At 49.4% G+C, this 24,557-nt stretch overlaps 4 protein-coding genes across 7 annotated transcripts in view; 3 read left to right on the top strand and 1 right to left on the bottom strand.

The window, feature by feature from the left end:
- The first annotated feature begins 761 nt into the window (after window positions 1–761).
- Window positions 762–5,719, top strand: otud5b (OTU deubiquitinase 5b). Of its 2 annotated transcripts, XM_027003014.3 has the most exons (9): window positions 773–1,737; window positions 2,536–2,629; window positions 2,747–2,811; window positions 3,446–3,602; window positions 3,705–3,853; window positions 4,053–4,238; window positions 4,564–4,771; window positions 4,857–4,973; window positions 5,099–5,719. In XM_027003014.3, the coding sequence occupies exons 1-9, from the start codon at window positions 1,228–1,230 to the stop codon at window positions 5,218–5,220; spliced, it is 1,608 nt and encodes a 535-aa protein (XP_026858815.2). In that variant the 5' UTR covers window positions 773–1,227; the 3' UTR covers window positions 5,221–5,719. The 2 variants fall into 2 exon arrangements, with proteins under 2 accessions (XP_081561316.1, XP_026858815.2); XM_081705190.1 differs by lacking the exons at window positions 2,536–2,629; window positions 2,747–2,811 and having other exon boundaries at window positions 762–1,737.
- Window positions 5,720–6,044: 325 nt separating this feature from the next.
- On the top strand, window positions 6,045–11,291 carry mon1bb (MON1 secretory trafficking family member Bb). 3 transcript variants are annotated; one of them, XM_027003090.3, is made up of 6 exons: window positions 6,045–6,378; window positions 6,578–6,650; window positions 6,749–7,339; window positions 7,631–8,423; window positions 9,144–9,291; window positions 9,610–11,291. In XM_027003090.3, exons 2-6 carry the CDS (start codon window positions 6,596–6,598, stop codon window positions 9,838–9,840), a joined length of 1,818 nt encoding a protein of 605 aa, XP_026858891.2. In that variant the 5' UTR covers window positions 6,045–6,378; window positions 6,578–6,595; the 3' UTR covers window positions 9,841–11,291. The 3 variants fall into 3 exon arrangements, with proteins under 3 accessions (XP_026858891.2, XP_026858889.2, XP_081561315.1); XM_027003088.3 differs by having other exon boundaries at window positions 6,045–6,405; XM_081705189.1 differs by having other exon boundaries at window positions 6,045–6,650.
- Window positions 11,215–20,267, bottom strand: brpf3a (bromodomain and PHD finger containing, 3a). Its single transcript, XM_027003087.3, has 13 exons — window positions 19,975–20,267; window positions 17,746–19,283; window positions 17,356–17,509; window positions 17,138–17,269; window positions 16,748–16,876; window positions 16,016–16,328; window positions 15,355–15,630; window positions 14,595–15,185; window positions 14,410–14,488; window positions 14,230–14,315; window positions 14,040–14,128; window positions 13,804–13,958; window positions 11,215–13,082 (listed from the first exon to the last, which is right to left on the bottom strand). Exons 2-13 carry the CDS (start codon window positions 19,260–19,262, stop codon window positions 12,899–12,901), a joined length of 3,705 nt encoding a protein of 1,234 aa, XP_026858888.2. The 5' UTR covers window positions 19,263–19,283; window positions 19,975–20,267; the 3' UTR covers window positions 11,215–12,898.
- Window positions 20,268–21,190: 923 nt separating this feature from the next.
- grik6 (glutamate receptor, ionotropic, kainate 6) overlaps window positions 21,191–24,557 on the top strand; it is a 6,989-nt gene continuing 3,622 nt past the window's right edge. The window contains exons 1-6 of the mRNA XM_027003018.3: window positions 21,191–21,338; window positions 21,697–21,782; window positions 23,148–23,179; window positions 23,292–23,471; window positions 23,574–23,800; window positions 24,206–24,303. Coding sequence (XP_026858819.1) covers window positions 21,710–21,782; window positions 23,148–23,179; window positions 23,292–23,471; window positions 23,574–23,800; window positions 24,206–24,303 — 610 coding nt within the window. The 5' untranslated portion in view covers window positions 21,191–21,338; window positions 21,697–21,709. The remainder of the gene's footprint in view (window positions 21,339–21,696; window positions 21,783–23,147; window positions 23,180–23,291; window positions 23,472–23,573; window positions 23,801–24,205; window positions 24,304–24,557) is intronic.

The raw sequence follows: 24,557 nt of genomic DNA, 5'->3' as shown, positions 1-24,557 counted from the left end.
CTGGTTGCACACTGGAATATTTGGCAGAAAAAGTACGTTAGACGGGTATCTTTCGCATACTGGAATTATTCTGAAATTATTGCATACTGTATATGGTGAACTGATTTGGTGCCCAGTCAGTATGTGTGTAGTATGTAGTGTGCTATTTCCAACACAGCCTGGCTTTTGGTTGTGTTTATGTTTAATGGATTTCATAATACACTTTGTGTGGCAGCTGGTTAACACTTGCCAATAAAAGAAGATGTTTAGGACAAGATGAAGGACGGGTTGCGTGCTGGAATAATATGTCATCCAGGTATCTTTTTTGTACTGGAAAATTTTATTTTGGTCACATACTGCATACGGCCCTAACCTACTGACCTTGTAGAACTAATGTCCTACTGTGAGACCCTAACCTACTGTCCTTGTAAGACTACTGTCCTTGTAAGACTACTGTCCTGCTGTGAGACCCTAAACTACTTTCTTGGTAAATCTACTGTCCTACTCTGAGACCATAACCTACTGTCCTTGTAGACAACAAAACTCGCAACCATAAATTCAATTTCGTTCCAGCACACTGAAAATTGGAATCATATAATTGGCTTTACAAAGGTTAATAACAAGAACGCTAACAATCTCTTTTACAAAACGCACATTCTAATTTTAAAAATACTTTTAATAGCAAACAAACAAAATATAAAAGACTAAACATGTTAATATATGACTAACTTTAGATGATGTCAATCCTGGTGATTGATTTACAATGATACAACAAGGAACTTGCATCACTCTTTGTATATAATTTTATAATAACTCAAAAACAAAACCGGCATATACACATTTGTGCACTGCATACAAAAACAAAAACAATGATGTCGATGTCCAGAAGATTTATTAGTTTTATAAATGGGACTCCATCTTAACGGAGGTTTGGTCGCGCAACTACTACGTGAGCCTCACGTGACAAAGGCATGACGTGACGCAATCTGACGTGTTTGTTGATGTTTGTCTGCGACTCTCTCGCTCGTTCTGGCGAAGAAACGAAACGAAAGACGAATAATAACAAAAGTTTTGCCAACATTTTATGGCCTTAGAAGACACGCAGGATCCCTACAGCGCAGTTTATGTTCTAGTCCGCCGGACTTTCCAGAGAAAGAGGAAGCTGGAGCCCATTTCTCCTGGCTAACGGCAGCTAGCAGCAGGCTAGCTAGCTCAGCTCACAACAAACCGTGTCGGTGAGCGCGAGCGATGACGATCTTGCCGGAGAAGAAGCCGCCCGCCGCCGCCGGTGCGACCGACCGCGCGGACGACCCGGACGGACGCGGCGGCCCCGACCACCAGCACGGTCACCACCACCCGCACCCGCACCCGCATCCGCATCCGCTCGGCGGCCGGACCGCGTCGAGGCCCAGGGCGTCGAGGGACGACCGGCGGACTGAGGCGCCGTCCCGCGCGCAGCAGCCGTCGCCGCAGCAGCCCGCGGCGACGGGGGCCCCGGTCGGCGCGTGCGAAGGGATCGCGAGCGCGGTCGTCGGGAGTCGCGGGGAGCTGCCGTGCGGGACGGGCGTCGGGGGCTGCTGCGGGGGGCCCGGTCTCAGCAAACGACGACGACAGACGGTGTGCCCCGGAACCACGGCGGGGGCAGCAGGGGGGGGTACTGCCCCGGACACCGAGGAAGGGACCGGAGGAAACAACAGCGAGGATGAGTATGAGAGCGCGTTGCGACTTCAGGCTGTGGACCCCGCCACGGTCGAGCAGGTACTAGTGCTGAACATGACGAGTCAGTACTGACACCTGAAAGAAGAGAAAGTCATTAGTTGTTTTTTTAAAATTCCTGTGGAGATTTCAGGGAAAATTATTCTAATTCTTCTAACTGGGTGTCATGCAGTACCTTGAAGCCAGTGACATTTGTGTAAATGAGAATTATGCCCAGTGCTTAATCTCAAGGAGATCCTAAAATACTCTTTGTTCTATTAGTTTTAATGACAGAACATATATTAATTTTTAATTTAATTATATTTATTTTAGTCGATAAAAAGGTTTTTTTTTAGAAAATTAAGTTTGTTTTCCTTAATTAGCTGTTTCACTTAACACTTAACTAGCTCTTTCATGTCTGTTTGAGTTTTATTTTATTCTAATAACCTTCCACCCTAAGCAGTTTTCTGAAACATGACTGTTTGAATAGACTGTGTCAGCTGTCAGTGAAAATTGCATCTACAAACATAAAGACTTAACATGAGGAGAACTTATAATAATGGACCTTAATTATGCCACTGATCCCATTTTTAACATTTTGACTACGTGAACAGGAGTCTTTTGTGTCATGTTGCCAAGATGGAGAGTTTGAATCCTTAAACTGCCAAGCTCTGTGTGAATGTGATTGTGTCTTTGATTTGACCAGAACTGTTTCTAGTGGCCTTGGATGGGACTTTGTATCACGTGACTTGGAAAAAGTCAATGGACAAAGTTAGGGTCGGTTACAAAGAGCTAATGCCATATTCTTGAACAGTTATTATTTAATTATCATTTTGATGGTGTTGTTTGTTGTATCCATAGCAAGAACAATGGTTTGAAAAAGCTCTCACGGAAAAGAAAGGATTTGTCATCAAAAAGATGAAGGAAGATGGGGCTTGCCTCTTCCGAGCTGTTGGTAACTCTCCTCGCCGTCTATTTTTACCTGATAGGCAGTTATTTCAAATTCTCACTGTTGGGAACTTCCTGTCACTGGCTGTGTAATCATACATTCTCATGTGTGATGCTATTGCAGCTGATCAAGTATATGGGGACCAAGACATGCATGATGTGGTACGGAAACACTGTATGGATTATTTGGTGAGTCAGCGCTAACAGCACATCAGATGCACCCTTTTAATGCATGTGTAGTGTGCAATGAGTCCGCTATGTGTAGTGTGCAATGAGTCCGCCATGTGTAGTGTGCAATGAGTCCGCCATGTGTAGTGTGCAATGAGTCCGCCATGTGTAGTGTGCAATGAGTCCGCCATGTGTAGTGTGCGGTAATCCACCACATGTGGCGTGCAGTAATCCAACATCAAAAGGGGAATATTTAGTCTTCTAAACGGAATCCAGAATCTACCGAGCCTTTCCTCTCTCTTTGATTGATGGCTTTGGTCTGGTATTACCCCTGATTTCGCACCTGCTATATGCTCTTAGCCTAACTTTTAGTCTGATAAATCAGAGTTCATATTGTGGTTTGTGTAAGGTGAAGAAGCCTCATAAGTGTACTGGACGCTCTTTAGATGAAGATCGATGCTACACCTTTATGTGCAAATGTTTAGCCACTGGAGAAATGCCTGTGGTCTGTGGAAGCACATGAGCTCATGTGTAAGCCCATGAGATGTAGGAGGGTGTATACCAGGCCAGTCATTTAGCAACTCTTTGTCTTGATGATTTAATACAGTGTTTTTTGAGTCTGTAGTATCCAACACCTTCTGTGTTTTGGTTTCAGGTGAAAAATGCTGATTACTTCTCCAGTTATGTCACAGAGGATTTCACCACATATATAAACCGGAAGAGGAAGAGCAGTTGTCACGGCAACCACATTGAGATGCAGGCCATGGCAGAGATGTACAACCGGCCAGTGGAGGTTTACCAGTATGGCATCGGTGTGTAAATTCACCTCAGTGAGGTCCTTACACCTGTAAATGCCTTACTTTTAACAGAACACGTTGTAATCACTGAAAGAAAAACTTTCATTTCATTTCCAGAACCAATCAACACATTCCATGGCATCCATCAGAATAATGATGAGCCAATCAGGGTCAGCTACCATCGGAACATTCATTACAACTCAGTGGTGAACCCCAATAAAGCCACTATTGGGGTGGGGCTTGGTCTGCCCTCCTTCAAACCAGGGGTAAGGACATATGAGTGGACTTATGAGTGGACTGATTCGACGCCATATGCAGTGGCGGTAGTTTATAACTTCTATGTAGTCAGTATCTTCTGTGCCTGTTTCCCGTGTTTGGTCTGTGCCTGACTCCCGTGTTTGGTCTGTGCCTGACTCCCGTGTTTGGTCTGTGCCTGACTCCCGTGTTTGTTCTTGCTCTGGGCAGTACGCTGATCAGTCTCTGATGAAACACGCCATCAAGACCTCAGAAGAGTCCTGGATTGAACAGCAGATGCTGGAGGACAAAAAGCGAGCCACAGACTGGGAGGCCACCAATGAGGCCATAGAGGAGCAGGTGGCTCGAGAATCCTACCTACAGTGGCTTCAGGACCAAGAGAAACAAGGCAGACAGGTGTGAGCCTCCACTGCTGCTGTCATTTCCAGAAAGATACTTATAAAATCTTTGATGTGGGGGTAGTGGTAGGTCAGTGGTTCAGGTATTCGACTAGTAATCAGAAGGTTGCCCGTTCAAGTCCCACCACTGCCAGGTTGCCATTGCTGGGCCCCTGAGCAAGAACCTCAACCCTCAAGTTGTTTTCAGTCATAATTGTAAGTCGCGTGGGATAAAAGTGTCAGCCAAATGCCGTAAATGTACATGTGGCAGCAAGTGAGTGTTGCTGACTCCTCATAATGCATTTATTGTTACTGACATAGACTGTCTGTCCTCTGTTTTTAAGCCACGCAAGGCAAGTGCGACCTGCAGCTCCGCTACTGCTGCTACGTCCAGTGGCCTGGAGGACTGGAGCTGCCGCTCTCCTCGCCAGCGGAGCTCCGCTTCCTCTCCAGAACCCCCAGGGCCAGCACCTCTAGAAGCCCCAGCCAAGCCGCCGTCTCCTGCAGGAGCCACACTGATGCTCCCCAAGCCTCCGTCACCGTGCGCTCCAGGTCTGTGGCCAGCTGTCCTCTCAAATCCGGTTTGCTTTACGTCCGTGCCTGTGCTGAACTCACGAGGGTTGCCTCGTCCTACCAGGTCCTAGCAGCCAGACGTTTGTTGCACAGGATCGATCTCCTCCGTCTTCTCTGGTGTCCCTCTACCCAAGCCTCGGATATCGAACTATAATGCAAGAAATCTCACCCACTGCCTTTGGTAAAGCAATAAACACTAACCCTGATGATCATTCAGATATCACTCGTTTGCATTCTCTTCATGGCATGCTCAATTGTAACCATAACCTACTCCTTTGTGTGTGTTGCGGTGACCTCACCTTGAAGGTCTAACCGACTGGGAAGACGACGAAATTTTGGCTTCTGTATTGGCTGTTTCACAACAAGAATACCTCGACAGTATGAAGACCAACGCAACACACAGAGAATCCTCTCCTGACAGCAGTTGATACAAAGGACTGCAGAAGAAATTGTGGAAGAAACAGGAACCTGTTTCTAGCTTTATCTACCTGATCTGACACACAATATAAATTCCTTCTCTCTTTTCGCTCCTCTTGGTCTGACCACTATATTCTGTAATCGCCTGTTTCTCCCCAGCCCCTCTTCTTATGTCATTAAACCTCATGGACCTAGTTAGGTACACGCTGAAATAAACATCATCAAAATACAGTTTAAACATCCTTGGACTTGCTCACTGCTATCATGTTTTTGACTTTTAGTAAAAGTAGACTCCTATTTTCTCAGAATAAAGTTAAATGTTCTAAGTGCTTTTAACTGTTATGTATCGATGGAGCATTAGTACAATGCAGTCCTCATCACTTGGGTGAATTTTTTTTGCTGAATATTTTCTTTGAAAAGGGTGAAGTCGGCGATGTTTTCCAATATCTGTTTACCTGAGGCCAGGTTGGATTTGCAAATTAAATTTCACCGGTTGTGGTAGACTGACAAGTAGTATTATCAAAGTCCCATGTTTGTATTTAAAAAAAAACGCACACAAATAAATAGAGTTAAATAAATGTGATCAATTTCAGTAATTCAAATCACTTTAATAGTAGAACAGTTTAAATACTTAAAAGCACTGGAGATTAAAATGAACGGAATTAGAAGTGCGACTCATGTAACGGAAGAATGTCAGTCATATTTATTATATTTATTACATGTAGAATAAAACGTTTTATTATGAATATTTATGCACTTACTATTCTGAGCCATTTTTTTATTTTTATTTTACTTGAAAAAACACGCAGGATGACGCTGCTTTGATTTTGTAGGTGGTCACAAACCCGGAAGTGGTTTGCGTTGCTGTGTTTAAAACCTCCCTGGCTAAGAGACCGGCAGGGTAGTTTAATGGAAGCGCTTATGTGTTTGGGCGACCTCACCTGTGTTAAACATGACTGCGCTAGACAGTGGGGTCGTTTACAAGCAGAGTGACACGACCGTTAAAACATAACGACGTTAAATGTGCTTCTCGGCGACGTTAGCTGGAGAGCTAGCCGGCTAACCACCAGCCTGCGAAGATCTATTCGGATTAAGCGGATCGGGTTAATCTGGATTACACGTCCCAGGTTTACTCAGGACAAACTCATAAACTCGGGATTTCCGGACAGGTGGGAAGCACGAAGGACACCAGAGTCGTGAGTCGATGTGTTACTGATGTTGTGCATGTGTAGTTGGATGGCAGGTTCACCATCATGTAAGAAATGTGTTTGCCCAGTCCTGCTAGGTACCTGAGTTCATGACGATTTCGTTGCCACGACTTTCGTTTTCGGAACATTGTTTTTGCTCAGTGTGTTTCCGTAAATACAGGGAAACGAGAGTGCGAAGATGGACAGAATAGAAACGACGGACGCGTCCCTGGACCCAGACCCTTCTCAGACAGGTACGAAATGTTTCTCTGCTTTTGCAGATCCCTTATGGACCCTTATGGGAGGCGCACTGGTGAAACGAGTTGAAAAAGCATTCGATTGTTCGTTTCAGGTTTTGCGATCCCAAATGATACGCCCCCGTCGGAAAGTCACGCAGACCACCACGCAGAGGATGTTTGTCCAGAGGACCCTAGTCCAGACAGGTACCCGGACACGCAGCGGGCAGGCACTGCCTCGGAAAACGCTGCAGAGGCGCAAGCGCGGGTACTTGATGCGGATGTCCAAAAGGAAGAGGCTGTTGAGTTCACCGAACCCGTCTGCCCTGACATGTCAGAAAGTGACTCTGGAAAAGTGTCTGGGGACTGCGCCCTGACTGACAGTGGCCAGGATAACTCGGGCGAATTTGTCGTGGCCTTGTTAACCCGCGCAAAGCTGGAGGAGCAGGGTGTGGGCACAGAGGGCACACCCTCCCCTCTCTCGGAGGACGGCATTCCGGTGAGGGCTTCTCCTCACAGGGAGGAGGACATAAGCGGAGAGAGTTGGCGACAGCACCGGAAGCACGTGTTTGTGCTGAGCGAGGCCGGGAAACCTATCTACTCGCGCTACGGTAGTGAGGAGGCACTCTCTTCCACCATGGGAGTCATGATGGCTCTGGTCTCCTTCGTTCAGAGCGGCGACAACGTCATTCGGTCTGTCTACTCGGGTAAGGGTTTCTCATGCTGCCTCACCAGACCAGGCTTTCTTTTGTTTTTTAATGTCTCTGTTTGAACAGTGCTGTTTGCAGTCAGGGTGGGCAATATGGCAAAAATATAACATCACAGCATTTAAAGACATCTGCATGAAGTTCATGTTACAGTATTTAAGGTTTTTTTTTGTTTGTTTGTTTTACACTGCACAAGCAGTGTAAAATTAAAAATAAAGAAACAAACAAAAAAGTTAGAATTTAATCGTGTGGTCTCCCCCCCATCCTGTGTGTGTCGGCGCTGTGCCATAGATGAGCACACCGTGGTGTTCATGCAGCAGGGGCCGCTGGTCCTGGTGTCCGTCTCCAGCAGCCGGCAGTCGGAGCAGCAGCTCCGTGACGAGCTGCTCTATGTCTATAACCAGATCGTCAGCATGCTCACGCAGGCCAGCATCACGCGCATCTTCGAGAACAAGAAGAATTACGACCTGCGCCGGCTGCTGGCCGGCTCCGAGAAGATCCTGGATGGTCTGCTGGACCTGGTGGACTCGGACCCGAGTTTCCTGCTGTCGGCCGTGCACTGCCTCCCCGTGGCGTCTTCCTTCAGGGACGCCCTCGGCCACATCCTGCAGAAGAGCATCACGCCCAACCTGGTCTTCTCCATCCTCATAGCCAAGAACCAGCTTCTCACCATCGTCCAGGAGCGGACGGTGCTGGGGGACGCCAGGCTGAACGCGGCCGATCTCCACCTCCTGCTCAACCTCGTCGGCGCTTCCTCGGCCTTCCAGGCGGGAGAGATCTGGACGCCCATCTGCCTGCCCGGATTCAACCCCGACTGCTACTTCTATGCCTACATCTCCTACCTGGACCCGCCTGAGTGCACCGTGTGCCTGCTGCTCCTCTCCACGGACAAAGAGGCCTTCTATGCCGTGGCCGAGTGCAAGAGGAAGATCGAGGAGGCCATGCAAGCCCAGAATGCTCTGAGTGCCATAGCCAAAGCTCAGTTCTACAGCGTCAGCCAGGTGGGGGTCTCTGACCTCCGCCACTTTATGTACAAGCCCTTTGATGTTCCAGACAACCACCGGCAACTAACGCAGTTCACCAGGTAATCTCAACCAGACTTATTTTCTTGTGTGTGTGTACACACTATCCTATGTTTTAATCTGGCAGACGCTCTTGTCCAGAGCACCGTAAGTATTTCTCAGTGTGGTAGTATGTTTGCTCCCCGAGGATCAGACCCATAGCCTTGATAGTGCCAGCACCACATGTTACCAGGCGAGCTACAGGAGTGTCCATCATTGAGGGTCTCACTGTTGGAGCTTAAACCCCCCCCAAGACAAGCTCAGATCCCGCTGCCTGGATTTTGCTGTTAACTTGTGCTGTCACTGCACTGCTGCAGAGTTGAAGGTTTTCCTTGATTTAGCACACCTGGTTTAACTGACTCTCGAGTCCCAAGCCATCCTCTGAACCTCCGAGTCAGAGTTGCACCAGAGTTTCCAAACAGCAGCTGTTTGGGTCTGGAGGTAGACAGCATCATCAGTCATATGAATTTTTAAAAAAAAAAAAAGAAGTTGGCACATGATTTCTGATTTGAGTTTGTTTATTTAGTCAGTATGACGAGGGAATCGTTTTCATTGAGTGCATTCTCTGTGTCACGAGGTTTGTTTGAATCAGGCTCCACTATGTCATTACTTGGGGGGGATTGAATCTTAAATCCGGGATTAAATTGCATAAACCAGAGGAATCGAGGTCCGGCTCGGCATGGGCGTCCTATGCAGTCCGATCCCGCGCTTGTCTGCCCATGACGTCTGCTTGTGCCTTGCAGTCCTGAGATGGAGGCGCCCTACAGCAACGCGGAGGAGAGAACAAGGCTACTGGACCTCTACAGAGACATGCACAGCCGCGTCCACAGCTCCTCACGACCACTCAAACTCATCTACCACGTGGCCGAGCGTGAGACACTGCTGGCCTGGGTAGGACATCAGGCACCGGGACCCACAGTGGTGGAGGGGGGGGTCACACAGTGCCTCCGATACCTACAGCACATTCCACATTGGTTTTGATTAGTGATGAGCGATTAGTGATTTATTTTTGTGGTTTTATATAGTGCGGTTCTTGCAAAGACTATTTAGCTAACTGTATAAGGTTTGAAAAGACAAATTATAACCCAGAGCAGCGGCTTTAATCATTTCTATAGTACCTGATTGACACTTTTTGGAGTAATACGTATGCTTAATTGTTTCCGTAAAGTCACCACATGGGACAGTAACGGTTTAATCTCCTCTCTGCAGGTCACAGGCAAGTTTGAACTGTACACTTGCTTCAGCCCTCTCGTGACGAAGGCCTGCGCCATCAACGCCATCACGAAACTGCTGCGCTGGGTGAAGAAAGAGGAGGAGCGGCTCTTCATCCGCTACCCGCCCAAGTACACCACCACCCCCAACCCCAGCAAAAGCTCCAGGGCCGGGAAGGGTGGCGCTCAGATGGACGCCGCAGACAATGGCTTCCTGCCCCTGCCCTGAGGATGGCCTGACCGAACACCAAACCCAACACCTCACCCCCACCGCCTTCCACCCCACACCCAACCATCCCTCTACCTTGCCTGTGTTTTACACGAGCAGGGCTGGACACTGCTAGTTTATGCCCACACCACGCTGGGAAAGACTTGCATCTCTTAATCCAGTATCTTAAGCTTGGAGTGACACAAGAAGGCGGAAGATCACAAGTAAGTACGGACATTAGAGTCAGTAAACCAGTCGTAATCTGAGGGGGTTTTTGGACGACGGCGGTGCTGGAAACTGTGAACGACTTGCTGGCTGTTTGAATAAGCTCTTCTTGTGTTTGTAGAAGGATTTGTTGAATTGTACTAAACGGGTTGAAACGGCCTTCACTTGGTGCTGAAAGTCTTTGAGTCGAGCGGCTGTCGTCTTTTACTGCGAGTCCTGGTGTTTCCCTTCCTCCTCGGAGCAGAGGGCTTCAAAAACACACTTTCTCCCTCCAGACTGGTGTCAGACAAACCGCACTATTGTCAAAACTACAACTGCACCACGCTGCAATATTGTATGAATGATTTTTTTTTTTTTTTATCTTGCTAGTTTATTTAAATATTAGTCATATTTGATATAATACCAGATATGACCCACTATTCCCAGAAGCAACCAAATTCCCAATTCCAAATTGTCCAATTCCCAGACCAAAGAACACTCTCGTAGCATAAACAAGTCTAAAATCTAAAAAGATGCTTTGAGTGAAGCCGTCTGGTGAATACCGACGAGAGGCGTTTGTACAACTACTTTGGCACTAGATGGTGGAATACAGCAGTGGGTTTTGTTCAGGCTTTTTCTTTCACGCTACGCGGTTGAAGCGAGTCCTTGACTACTGCCTTGCCCTGATCGATGATTTGATTTCATATTTAAGTGCATTTAAATGCATCTTGATTTTGCGACATCATCTCTGTCATGCGTAATTGATTTTATGACATCGTCGCTGTCGTGCGTTTGCTTGTCCCTTAGAGCTTATAGCCTGTCCGACATGCCTTGCTAGCGTGTATTGATGGCACAGGGTGATTCTCTCGTTTTCCGCGGTCTTCTGTTCTGGCACATCCTCGTGTCTGGCTGAGCAGTTTTATGCACTTCCTCTCCACTTACTGGAGACGTTGCATGAAAATGAAATGCAAGGTATTTGTGTTCTCTTTCTTTTAGTCTTGCCTGATCTTAACACTTTTATTCAGACGATACTGGTGCTGGAAGAACTCCTCTACATTGATGAAGAACGTGTCCTTTACTGTTGATCTGTTTGGGCACTATGTTGTCTATTGGAACCTGAAAGCCCACCCCCTACCCCAAGGCTGTGATATCCAAAAATATAGTTAACAAAGAGAGACCTTTGAAACAAAGCACAGACTGAAGAGTGTATTTATTTCCATTTGCGAAAATACTGTTTCCGACATGTTTTTGGTACAACTTGCTGTTTTTCACAGGCTTTAAAAAAAACAACAAACAAACCTGAACACTTTTTTTCTGTTTTACCGTCTACGCATGATCCAAGGATCCACTTTTGACTAAGGACCAGTTTCATATATGCAGTGATACTGAACATTATAATGCTGTTAAATTAAATCTCTTTAATTACTATTAAATAACAGTTCCGTAACCACACAATATAAATTAAAGTGAAATGTACAAATCTTGGCATTACTTAAATTTACATTTTAAATCTTCAAAAACACATGTGCATATGTTCTACATACATGCAAGCATATGTACAGAAGTAGGGACTGTCCCAAAATCTAGTGCTTATAGATTTGTCCCGTGTACGAAACCTTCTAGTAAATAAACTTTGCTATATACTGACAATTAAAAAAAATTGGGATATTTTGACAGCGTAGAGCCATAAAAACAATAACTCTGTAAAATACATTGTCAATAGGCCGAGCAGCCAGAGGTCCGTGATCAGGATTAAAAATGAAAGAGCAGCAGGTAACCGTGACGGAACAGCACTCATGACAAGCAACACGCTCGGTGCTCCGTCACAAGGACGTGAAGCCGGATGACGGGATGCTGACGTCTGAAGTGAAGAACCGGCTGCTGTCAGGTTACGTTTGCGGCGTTTGGCAGACCCTCTTATCCAGGGCAACATACATATAATTTATCAGTGTACATGACACGGTGTGCATGTGTGCGCGCACTCCCTGGAACCCGAACCCACAGCCTTGGTGCTGCTAGCAACCTGCCCTATCAGGTGAGCAACAGAATGGCACTGTGGAGCGGGAGGTTGGGAGTAGTGGTAGGGTTACAGCCCCGTTCCTCTCTCTATTTATGCGCATCGGGTATGGGCAGAGCTAGTCATTACTGCATACAGCCGACATTTAAATAGGCTGTTTGGTATGCATTATTAAAGGATGCTAATCACACCCATCTTCTACCATACAGCATGAGGTCCACAACACACCACACAACCAAAACCACACGGACATGGCCACGCCGGAGCAGTCTGTGCACATCCAGGAAAACCCAGCCCCAAGTCTCTTAAATACAAACGTCTTTGGACACCTCACTCGCAAATATTAGCTTCCAACATGCACGTCCATAACCCAGATGTTTCACAAAAAGGAGCTACCTCATGTTTTTTAAATTCGTGTGTCATCTTGCCAATCTCCGTTTGGTAAAAGCTCTTCATAAATATTTGATTTTTCTGATTTTGTCTAAGTTAGGACAGGCCTGCATTATGAATGCAAGTGTTAAATTATTCACTTGGTCCCTAGGTCACATGACTAATGCCACCCAAGGAAAAGTCACAAGCTTTCTGACCTTTCACAACAAGATCTCATGTTTCGTCAAACTAACTGAACATGTTGCATTGCGTCTTTTAATGTTTGTGCCTCCATTTCCTCAGTAGAAAAAAGAAGGACCGTTAACGACAGTGATGTTGACAGACGTAGAATAAAAAAAATCTTTCTATAAATTAGCTTAAAAGTATTTAAACGAGGATTTGGAATCGGTATAAAATAAGCAGATTTCGTGTTATGCTCAGTAATCCTGTTCCTCTGTGCTAGCGCGTCTGGCTCTCCCACGCTGTGCCTCAGATGAAAGGGGACGGGCTGAAGTTGGCGTTTTCCCGCACGTGGCTGAGGTGCGTCATTGCCCGCTCGTACGCCACATGCACGGATTTCCGTACGTTCGGCTTCTTGCCTTCCAGCAGGCGGAGCTTGTCCACGGTGTCGTCGATTCCCATCGGATGGAGCTTATCTTGTGGCAGCCACTGCCTGCGGGTCGGGAACAGAGGGAGAAGCGCGTGAGGGAAGAGGAGCGCAGGAGAGGCAGGACAGAATTCCAGCTCTGACTAAAAGCCGCATTCATCAAACAAACACCAACAGCAAAAATAATAATTAAATAAAGATTCCAAAGTTGGCTGTTTGCTTTTGTTTTTAAATGAACGTTTATTGGTTTAAGCATGAATTTACATAAGTGACAGCGCTTTAGCAAAAGAATGATTCCATAAATTATTTGAATGCCACTGACACAAAGAAGGGAAAAAAACCAACAAAAGCAGCCCACCTCAATAAACAAATAAAACCACAAAACCACTCCTCTTACCACACTAAAGTGTTCTTCATTGCTAAACTGTGCCAGTTACCACACGGCTCGATTACAGGATCAGATTTTACTGGGTTTAGTGCAGTGTCATCCAAGATGAATGTGATCAGTCAATCCACCGTTTGCTTTTAAATGTTAAGTAGAATAATGCAAACAAACCAACTTGAATCTAGAAGGGCCTTCCCAGAGACTGCCGCTGACTCTCTCTCTCTCTCACACACACACACACACACACACACACAGTTCATACCAACGCAGCATGTGAGCCTGTGTGCTGTTCCTGGGGTGCGTGTGCAGCTTACATTGCTGTGTGTGTGGTGTGTGTGTGTTTTCTGGTGGGTTTGCGTGGACTTTGCCATGACCATGTGTCTTCTCGGTGGTCTCTCTCACCAGGTTCTCTTCGTGTCGAAAAACAGCACGAGGAAGAGTTTGTCCTCGGCCTCGGTCTGCCTGCGTTCGCCCAGCCTCAGCACGTCTTCTGGGGGCACAGGAATCGGAATGCCGTTGTGAAGGATTCCCTCTTTAGGCATGTCCGGGTCTACCGTCTGGGAAGAACCGACATTGGTGAATAAATGAGGAGGTATTTAAAGTGACTCGCTGAAGGAGGGTGTCACACTCAGGCTCACCATAGCGGGATAGGACGGATACCCTCTGCATTTAGCCCAAACCAAGCTGAGAGGCTCCAGGTCGTCCTCCTTCTGGGAACCGCTCCCGCCTGGACAGAAGACGAACCTCTGAGCAACCAGACTGGAACTGGGAACTAGGCCTTAAGGTTTTAGTCGGATTTCCCGAGGCTTTCCTTATACATGTCCGCACCTGGATCAGGCTCGGTCCTTTCCTCCTCCACCGCCAGGGCTTTGCTTAGTGCTGGTTTACCTCGACTGCGTTTGGGAGGCGAGGGACTAATCATTGGAAAAGTAGCAAAGAGAGAGTTTTTTTAAAAAACGGGACAGCCAAAGGCGATTATAGTATAGAAATCGGCGCCTTTGTCCTTACCTGAGGTTTTGGGAAGTAGGAATCGTCGTCTCAGGGTCTGGTGAGCCATCTCTCTGATTCTTCACACCATCTGTCAGGCCTGAAATAAAACAGCACTCAGCCACAGAAGAGTCCCGAACAGGCCACACCGGTCGGAAATAGCTGGTTTAGTAAACCGACGGCACATGAGTGGGAAATTCCTTTACCGTTCTCGTCGGATGGGGAGTGGGAATTCTCTCCCTTACTGTTGGAGCTAGCGCTGGCCATTCCGGAGGGCAGACGCTGGGCAGAGGGGGAGGGGGACTCCGGACTGGGCGGCCCCGACGGCATGCTCTGCTCGGAGCTCGGCGCGGGCAGCTTTTCTGCCACGTCCTCGGCGCCGACTCCGTTCAGGACCGGAGCGGGCTTGCTCTTAGACGGCCGGGCCCCGTTTCTCGCTTTCTTGAAGAGGACGGCGGTGCGGCGGCCCACACCCTGCCCGGGTGGGGAGGTGGAGCTCTCCGGAGACGGGACTCCATCCACGTGCGCATCAAGCAGGCAGACGGCCAGGGCTGGCTGCTCCTTCTCCTGGAGGTTAGCATCTCCTACTGCCGTCTGTCCGGGAGCTTCCGCTGGACCTCCCGCTCCCGCCCTGCTCCTGGCCTTGCTCCGCTGCCTTTTGCTGGTCTGGCCCGGAGTGGTCGTGCCTCCTGTCTCCAGGCAGAAGATGGGAGCACTGGGAGGTGCATCCCCAGGTAAAGGAGAGGAGGTCAGACTCGCGGACTCTTGAGGTTTCTGAGATGTGGATTTTCTAGACTCTAAAAAAAGAAGAAAAAAAACAAAAACAAAACCACACACACACACAGTCAATCAGCTTGAAGTGAAACCAGCACGTCCTCGGAAGTAACGCAGGACAGAAGACGAAAGTTATAAACAAATAATAAGTGACCATTTAAGGATAATAAGGACTTTAACAGCTCGGAGCACCTGCAATGGTTGTTGCGTAGTTCATTTTGTCGCCGTGGCCTTCCCCCTCACCCTCCTCCTCCTCCCCGATGTTGCATTTTAGCAGGCGTGAGTTGCGCCGCTGGCGGCTGAGCTTGTGCCGGAGGCTGTTGATCTCTCTCCGGAGCATCCGCATGCGTTTGGTGCGTCCGCCGCTCGTGCGCATGGACGTCACCGTGTCCAGCTTGTCCAGAAGCTCCTTCAGCTGGTCCTCTCGAGACATGTGAGCTCGGTTCTCAGGGTCCAAAAGCATGTCCACTGCACGGAGACGAGGAAGGCAATACTGACACCTGCTGGCCGAGTGCCTCAAAAGCGGCACGCGCCGGTGAGAGACGCTGTTGAACAAACGGCTCCAACACTCTAGAGAAACATGCCGGCTTTTAACCAGGGCCTTACAATTTTTTTTTTAAAGAAATAAAAATCTAAGAGAACGCCAAACACCTAGAACAGATATACGAACGCCAAACACCTAGAACAGATATACGCACGCCAAACACCTAGAACAGATATACGAACGCCAAACACCTAGAACAGATATACGAACGCCAAACACCTAGAACAGATATACGAGAGATGCATATAGAAAATCTGACTAGGCCGAGAAACCCTGTTATAGATTCTCCCACCGCCCCTCAGTACTCACCCTCGTCCCAGCAGGACTTGCTGGGATTGGCTTTGCCTGCCGAGTCTGGAACGTGCATGCCAGTGGTGGGGTCCAAGCCTGCGCTGAGAGCCTGGCGCTGGGCCCGTCGCAGGATGGCGCCCCCTACCTGCCGCAGCTGCAGGGCCGCCCTGTGGAACACCGTGTCGCTGGAGTTGTACCTCAGGCAGTTGGAGACCATGAGGTTGAAGTCAGCCTCCAGGTCCGCCACAGAGCAGTACTTCTGCGCTTCCAGCTTCTCGCGCATGGTGGAGAAATCCATGGGCTCAGAAACAAACTCCAGATAATCCGGAACCTACGGCAGAGGAGGAGACACGTGAGCAGCTGTACATGAAAACGATCTAGCCGGTTTCAGGGGAGCGGAGAGTCCTTCGATGACACCACAGCTTTAGGTTTGATGTTTTGTTGCCTGTGAATTGGCCAATTCACCACAAAGAGGCGTTACGTAAAACAGAAGATGCTGGTGTGTGGGGCTAGGTGTGTGTGTGTGTGTGTGTGTGTGTGTGTGTGTGTGTGTGTGTTACCTCCTTCAGGCTGACAGGTGTGGTGAAGATGCAGGTGTGTGGCTGGGTGTGTGCGTGCGTGCGTGTGTGTGTGTGTGTGGGGCTGTCACCTCCTTCAGGTTGACAGGTGTGGTGAAGATGCAGGTGTGTGACTGGGTGTGTGCGTGCACGTGTGTGTGTGTGTGTGTGCGTGCGTGCGTGCGTGTGTCACCTCCTTCAGGTTGACCGGTGTGGTGAAGATGCAGGCGGTGTCTTTGTCCTGCAGCTGCTGCAGGGTGGAGCGCAGGACCACCAAGGCCGGAGTGAGCTGGACCTCCAGAGCTGCCTGCTGGAGTTTCAGCTGAGAGAGGGGAGGAGGGGAGAGGAAAGGGGAGAAGAGGAGAAAGGGAGGAGAGGAGAGGAGAGAGAAGGGTAGGATTAGAATGGAGCCATTCCAATCACTGCATCTTTAAGTAACTTCTTTAAGTAAGCAACGCTTTTCTCCCACACATAAGCAATAAAAATGGACTGAGAGTGGAATGAGTTGGACATTAGCTCCATTAAGAGTGCGTGTGAGTGCAAGACTGCTGTTCCTCCCTCCCTCCCTTCCTCCCTCCCTCACCTGCTCTCGTTTTAGCCTCTCCCGCTTCCTAATGAGCTCGATCAGGAGGCGCGCTTTCTCCAGGTCCTGCCGCAGCTTCTGCCAGTACTTCAGCTCCGCCCTGACCGCCTGCACCCTGGCGTCTGGCTCCATCTGAAACGAACACAGCGTCAGGCAGAGGCGCGGCACCGATGCGGCCGCGCTGACTGAACGCCGGCGGCCGGGGAAGGCGGGCAGACCTGCTCGGCCTTGGGCGTGTGCGGGCCGGCGTGGAGGCGGCGGATAAGAGGGACGCCGTTACGGGAGTGACGTTTCAGGAGCCAGTAGTTATGAAGCCGCTGCATGAACTGGTTCTTCCTCTGCACGGACACACCGGTGCAGATCTTATTAAGCCTGTCAAGGAAAACACACAGCGCAAATCTGTCATCACTTCACCCCACCCGAACACCTCCTCAACACCCTCCTCCTTTCCGTTCATATATCTCTGTACATAGAGAATACATTTACACCACTTCTTGTTTTTAGACAACTGCCACATCTGCGCTGTGAATGATTTACTGGGACGTTTTATCGGGATGTTTTACTGCGCTGTTTTAATTTGGGTGTGTGCAACAGGAAGGGTGACCTGCCTATAAGAGGGGATCTGGGGAACAAGGAGAAGCGGTATTCCGGTCTTGCGCGACACGCCGTCTGCACTCTTCCTGGTCTTCTTGTTCTGCGGCGCGGCCGAGCCCTTTTTGCCCCGTTGGTTCTGCTGTGGAGCAGGGCCTAGGGTGTATGACCTTTGACCTCGGTTACCTCGACCTCCAACGAAGCTTCTGTCCCCATCCTTCGTGCCCCCTGCCTCCAGGCCCGGGGGCGAGTGGTTCCCGCAGAACGCCGTCTTCTTCACGGCGAATGTGGTGCCGTTGGCGCCCGTCTCGCGGACGGGATCGATCTTCATGAACAGGCCGGCTCGCTGGGCGCAGGTGACGTGGAACGCCCGGTAGCAGTTGGCCTTGTGGCACTGGATGGACGCACCCCTCCCCCTCTGCTTGCACAGGTAGCAGGTGAGTTTCCACCTGGCCGGGGGGATGTTGCCCACGCCTTCTACCGGCTCCAGGAAGACCGTGTTGGCGAAACACACTTCGGGGATCCAGATGGCACAGACAACGTGTGCCCAGCGGCCGTCGCTGGTCTGTTTGAAGGCACCGCCACGGTTGGGGCAGAGGACGCAGTCCACAGGACGGGAGGGCGACTGCAGGCAGCGTCGGCACAGCCACTGGCCCTCCGGGATGTAGGGCACACCATAGCATTCCTGGTGCACTGCCAGGTTGCACATGTCGCAGAAGAGGATGACGTTGCTGTTGAGGCACTCATCATCCAGGCACACGCAGCAGTAAGCGTCCTCATCCACGGTACTCTGGGACAGCGCCTGGCTCCGAGATTCCAGAATGGACTCCCTCTCCAGCCTGTCGATCAGGAGTTCGAAGGTATCGGGCAGGACCGACGCGTGCCCGTCGTGCACGCGCTTCTGGTTCACCATCTCCAGCCACGCCATGTCCTCCTCATCCATGTCGTACTCCGCCTCTGTCTCCAGCTCCTCGCACGACCTTTCCACGTAGCGGTAGTAGGCCACGGGAAGGGGCGGGGCTTCGGAGGCCACGAAGCCGTCCAGCCGGCGGAAGGTGGGCTTGGGCAGGCTGCCGTCGAGCTGACCGTGCTGGTGGGAGGATCCCCGGCGAGCGGGGGAGCAGTGGTGGGGGGCAGCGCGTCTGCTCCTGCCGCCCCCGTGCTTCCCGTCCCTCCTCCTGGTCTTGGTCGCTGAGGGCGTGTTGCCATGGCGAGCGCGGCTCGGCACGCGCCGGCTATTTTCTTTGTTGCTGTTGCGCTCCGCCACCTCCTGCGCGAGCATCTCGTCCTCCGTCACGACGGCCAGCGGGTCGGAGATGTTGAGACGGTGGAGCCGGCCCTCCAGCTCCACCTCCACCATCTTCTGAGACTGGGCGTACGTCAGCGTGTCTCGCGTCACCGAGAAGTTCAGTCGATAAGGAGAGGGAGGGCGAAAGAGTGTGTCCAGGTCGGCGAGGCCGGAGGCACCGCCCCTGCCCCGACCCCTGCCCCTGCAGTAACCAGACTGGCCACCGCGCCGTCGTAGCTTCCTCATTTGAAATCTCTTATTTTATACCTTTAAAAAAAGGACAGTAAAAGTGACTGTTGAACAGGTGAACATGGACTTCCTGCAAAAGGAACGGCTTACAGGACTCTAAATGCTTTAAGCACTTTCTCTGACGTGTACAATGCACTTATTTACAGGAAGGACAAATATTAAAGCATAAAAAGCATAAAAATGTTGCACAATTTTACCACTAAGATGCAGAAAATCTGAGGGATTCAGCGGGTCCCTCACTCAGTAGTCTTAGCAATAGAATTATAAACCCATCCAATCAGCGGTCACATAAAACCCACGTGACTCGTCCAAGCCAATCCCGGCGTGGCGCCGTCTCCTCGCCGTTTGACGTAGTTCGGTTGCAGAGCGCTAAATACCTGACAGGGCAGCAGTCAGCCATTTTAACGGCGCCGACCCTGACCGTTTCCACCGATAACGAACTCGCACACGCCGCGTTTAACGGTCCGGACGGGGAAAAACAACGACAAATAACCCCTCAATGCCGATGTTCTTATGTAATTCATATCTACGCCCCGCCGTGCGCGTCGACAAAAAGCCCGTATCGCGCCGCCTGTGTCCAGTAAAGGCTGTGATAACGAGCCATGTTTGAGCTCCCTCACTGCGGCACTGTTGGGTTAAAGAGTCCGGCGAAATCAGCAACTCGCACGAAACACTGCCATCGAAACGGGGGGGGGGGGGGACAACTCACCGTTTATTGATCACCGGCTGCGAGTAGGCACGCCGGTCATACTCGGGGACGACGGCGGCGTACTGTTCGGTGGTTAGCACGGCGGCTAGCGCTAGCCCTCCTCAGCCGTCCGTCGACGCGACTTCTTATGAAAACGTCTCTAAGCGTCATTCCCGGGGCCGCTTGTGCAGTGTTATCACCTTGGCGAGGTCCATGTTCGTCTCGAAAATGCACGTAACATTATTGCGCGGTGTGCATTGAAGGTTTGGTTTGTAATTAAAATTGGCAAGAAAAATACGCCCCTAAAGGAGGGGAAAAAAAAAACACGAACCCACGGCGTTTGGGTTCAGAGTTACCGCTCGCGTCGTTCGCACTGGGCCGTGATTGGCTGAGCCGGCGGTCCGGGTGGCATCGGTGGATCCGGAAGCCAATGAAGGTGGTTCGCGGAGAGAAAAGCAACGGGTGGAACTTCTCCGTGGTGTTTGCGCGCTTCGAGTTCACGTCCCCAACAACCGATGAAGCAAATATTTAATTATGCCGTTGAATCCCCGCCATGGTGTTTAAAAATAATAAAAATAACCTCCAATAATAGAGGTCTGACAAGCATTCATTTCTTATTATTTTTAAAGTCATTAAAAGTTACCAACACTATTATATCATGCCTTTGTTTCTCTTGTGCTGAGTGGTTTGGTGTTTGTGTTTTGTGCCACGCGTGTTCTTGTGCTTTAGTGCTGCTTTGTGAGGCTTTAACATCAGCCTGCCAAGACACTGCAGATGAAAATGAACCATGTGGCACATTTATATCATAACATAATGATGTGGATGTATATTTACATTTATGGGATTTAGCTGACGCTTTTATCCAAAGCAACTCACAATTATGAATGCATACAACTTGGCAGTGGTGGGGCTTGACCTGCAACCTTCCAAGTCAAGTACCTTAACCACTGCTACCACTGCCTTCAGAATATTTGTATGTAATTGTAATGTGCAATTTATTAATAATTCAGGGTCATTGCTAATGTAGGTCTAGTTAGTTAATTAGTTTTAAGTAGCCATTTCAAATAAGTACTTGTGTGCTAAATTAATTCAGCATTGATTGTGGGTAGAATATATTTATTCGTCTTCATATAAACATTAGTTTCACAATTGTCTGAATTGGTCAGCTTTGGTCATTTTTAAAAAAGTGCAAAAACATCAGAATTACAAAGCTAGGCTGTCTCTCAGATCTAGAACTTTCGCCCGTTCCGTTCTCATTTTGTATATGGGGGGGTTTAGTCCACCCCTCAGAAACCATTGGCTTTTTCCCAGTCGTAACGCCCTTGTCCACTGTTGTCATCCTGTGTGCTGCCTTCAGTCTGTGCAGTCTTGCCCTGCTGCTGCTGGTAAGAGTTTGGGAGTGTGTGTGTGTGTGTGTGTGTGTGTGTGTGTGTGTGTGAGTTTCTGTTACACGACTGCTCACAGTAGCCTGTTCGTTTTCTCTTATTGTATGCAATCGTTCATTTTGTGTAAAGACATGCATATTCTGTCCGCTGATATTGGAGCTTGACTGCTCAACAAGGTTCATTTCTCAGAAGAAATGTTTGAAGTAAATGAACAGTAAATAAGTAACAGTACTCGTCTGAAACGTATGAAATATGTCTGCATGCGCATTGTCGGATAAGGGTAAAAATAATTTTTTGCATGACTGAATTATTGTAGAAACTCTGGAACAAACGTAATATCTCTTGTGGTGTGTTTCAGGTGAGGTAACAGTATGGGGACTCCCTTCGGATTGATCCTGGCTGCCTCTTCTCTAATCCTATTGCTCTCACATCCCTGCCGTGCGGGTAAAGCTCCCATGCAATACCCACTGATTTAAGGAGTCTGAGTTATAATGTCGTGCTCACACTGTAATTTCTCGTGTAATAAGGTTCTAGCGTTTTTTTTGTTTTTGTTTTTTTTACAGTAGAGCAAAACTCTTATTATCCAGAACAATAGCACAGAAGTCATATTATTCTTTATTCCTTGCGTTCACTGTTTGTGCCCCAGATGTGTGTTTATCGTGTTTTTTCGCTTAGCCTTCCTCCAGTCGCCTGAACCTAACATCGACGCTAGTCTGTCTGCAGGCATCTCTGTGGAGCTTCAGTAGCAGAGTGGCTGCAAGCATGTCTGTGTCAGGCTCCCTGCTGGAGATGCCAAAATTTCACAGGCTTGTCATATAATAAAAACAGCCCAGCTACCAGCTGGAAGCAGCATCAAAGCTGGTGACTACATCCTGCTTGGCTTGATAGAGAGGAAGCCAGCCAGTGGACACATTCATGATAAAAAGAAATCTAATAATAATAAAATGGCTATAAATCAATTGAAAGCTCTAAAACAAGAGGCCTAGTGTTTAAGGCTAGCCAAGCAGGGATGGAGCATTACACCAGCCGGCTGGCTGTCATATCTTGAATAGGAGGAGCTGATGTGTGTCGAGCACACTCGGAGGAGCTGACAGAGCTCCAGGGTCTGTGCCTAAATCCGAGCTTTTCACATGCTTCCACTGCCCTGTCACCCCCAACCACTCGGCTTTTGTGATCCGCTAAATAACAATAGCAGCTGGAATTAGTCACAGTCGATCCAGGCGGACGGGTCGTGTTCCCCAAGTGTGCCGAAGAGGCGGGAGGAAGCCACCGGATCCCCCTCGCTCCGGAAAGCCCCGGCTGTCCGAGAGGGGCACCATCCCGCCTCTCCTTCCTGAGCTATCTCTCAGAGATCCGTGGGCCGGTGGAAGATGCGCCTAAGGGGCCCGTTGAGCCGAATAAAAAAGCATGTCGACCAGCTGCGCCTGGTCTGGGATGGGGAGTTATGTGTGAGCGCGGGGCAGGAAGTGTTGGCAACGTGTCAGAAATAACAGTTGAGCTAAACTGGCAGATCAATGGAAGCAGCCCTGAGATTTTGGCGGAGCCTGCCGGTCTTTAACCTCGAGGTCATTCCGGAACGAAATCTTTCTCGAACTGATCCGGGATTTGAAAAGGAGAGCTGCTTCTCTCTCCTTTTGTTTGCTTAAATGATTTTGGGCTTAGTTCAACCTTGTACAATGTTATTGCGTTCACCTCCTGTCAGTTTTGAATTGTGTGTGTCTGTGTTATAAGCCGATGCTCTGAATCAACGCAAAAAGGCGTTTCATGCCTGGATTTACTCGGTGCGTGTGTGTGTGTTTTCCATTCCAGCAAAGTCTGAGCTAAAAGTAACTACCATAAAGGTGAGGAGTTAAAGTTTAGAAGTTGTATGATTATTTACACAAATCTCTCTCTTTTTTTTATGTCTCACAGTTGGTTGATATCATGGCACGCTGCATGTTTTGTTTCATTTAGCAAGACCCGTACACGATGAGCAAGGGCTCTCAGCTGGAGGGTTACTGCATGGACCTGCTGTCTGAACTAGCCAAGAAACTGGGCTTCAAGTACAAAGTCCACCTGGTGAAGGACGGTTCCTACGGCCGCATGGACGAGAGCGGTCACTGGAACGGCATGATCGGCGAGGTGCTCCGAGGGGTGAGTGGAGAGGCCAAGGAGGCGATCTTCCCTCATCCGTACGCTACCGCCTGGCTCGGTATCGTGGCCGTTGGCTGATGTCTCGGTGATTCTGCTGTCCAGGAGGCTGACCTGGCCATAGCCCCGCTCACGCTGACCGCGGCCAGAGAGAGAGTGGTGGGCATGACCAAGCCTTACATGCAGACCGGCATCAGTATCCTGCTGCGCAGGGACATCGTTTCCGACGGCTCGGCCTGCTTCGACTTCCTGCGCCCTTTCTCAGCGGAGACCTGGTTCGGCGTCCTTGTTGCTTACCTCATCACTGCTGTCAGCATCTGTCTCGTGGCCAGGTGACGCACCTCTGAGCTCTTTGCTCTCTGAGCCATCCAGAGAGTTAGAGGTAGTGGCTGGCTGCACGTGTGCAGGGGGAAGCTGGTTTCGCCCTCCTGGCTCGGTGATGCTGTGTGGCCGGGGCAGGTTTAGGGGATCGCAGCACTATTAACTGCATGAACTTAGTAACGTTAGGAATGAACATACAACGGGGGGCTAAGCAAGATGAGTAACAGTATATATGTTTACAGTACATACGCGTCAGTGTGCGAAGTGAGTTAAAAATCGGATGACAACCCTCACCTCTTCCGCATCACCGAGTCACGTGTGCGTTGGTGCAAGGAACGTCTACGCAGTGCACTCGCGGCGGCTCGGCTCGGCGTCCGTCTGCGTGTCTGATTCTGTGCTTGCTGCCATGTGTTCAGACTGAGCCCGGGTGAGTGGAGCCAGCCCGAAGCGGGAGGCAGCCCCTTCACTCTGTCGCACAGCCTGTGGTACGCTGCCGGAGCTCTCAGCCTGCAAGGTTCGCAGCAGCCTTTTACACCTCCCACCTCCCAAATAACGCTCCCTGACCCTCCGTGGTGTATGCTGTGTTATATAACCACTCACATTCTCTCACATTTCTCAAAGACTGCACCATTCAAATGACACTCTTTAACCATCTGTGTTTATATTGCTTTTTTTTTTGCCATTATACATCAAATTTTTTTTATTCCCGTATCTCACAGTAGTCAGTAGCGTGTACACATGTCACCTGTTACAAGACCGGCATCTTGA

This window comes from Electrophorus electricus, chromosome 22 (assembly GCF_041902795.1).
Source record: "Electrophorus electricus isolate QZ-2024a chromosome 22, ASM4190279v1, whole genome shotgun sequence".
Lineage (NCBI taxonomy): Eukaryota > Metazoa > Chordata > Actinopteri > Gymnotiformes > Gymnotidae > Electrophorus > Electrophorus electricus.
This window is presented reverse-complemented; position numbering and strand designations above follow the sequence as displayed.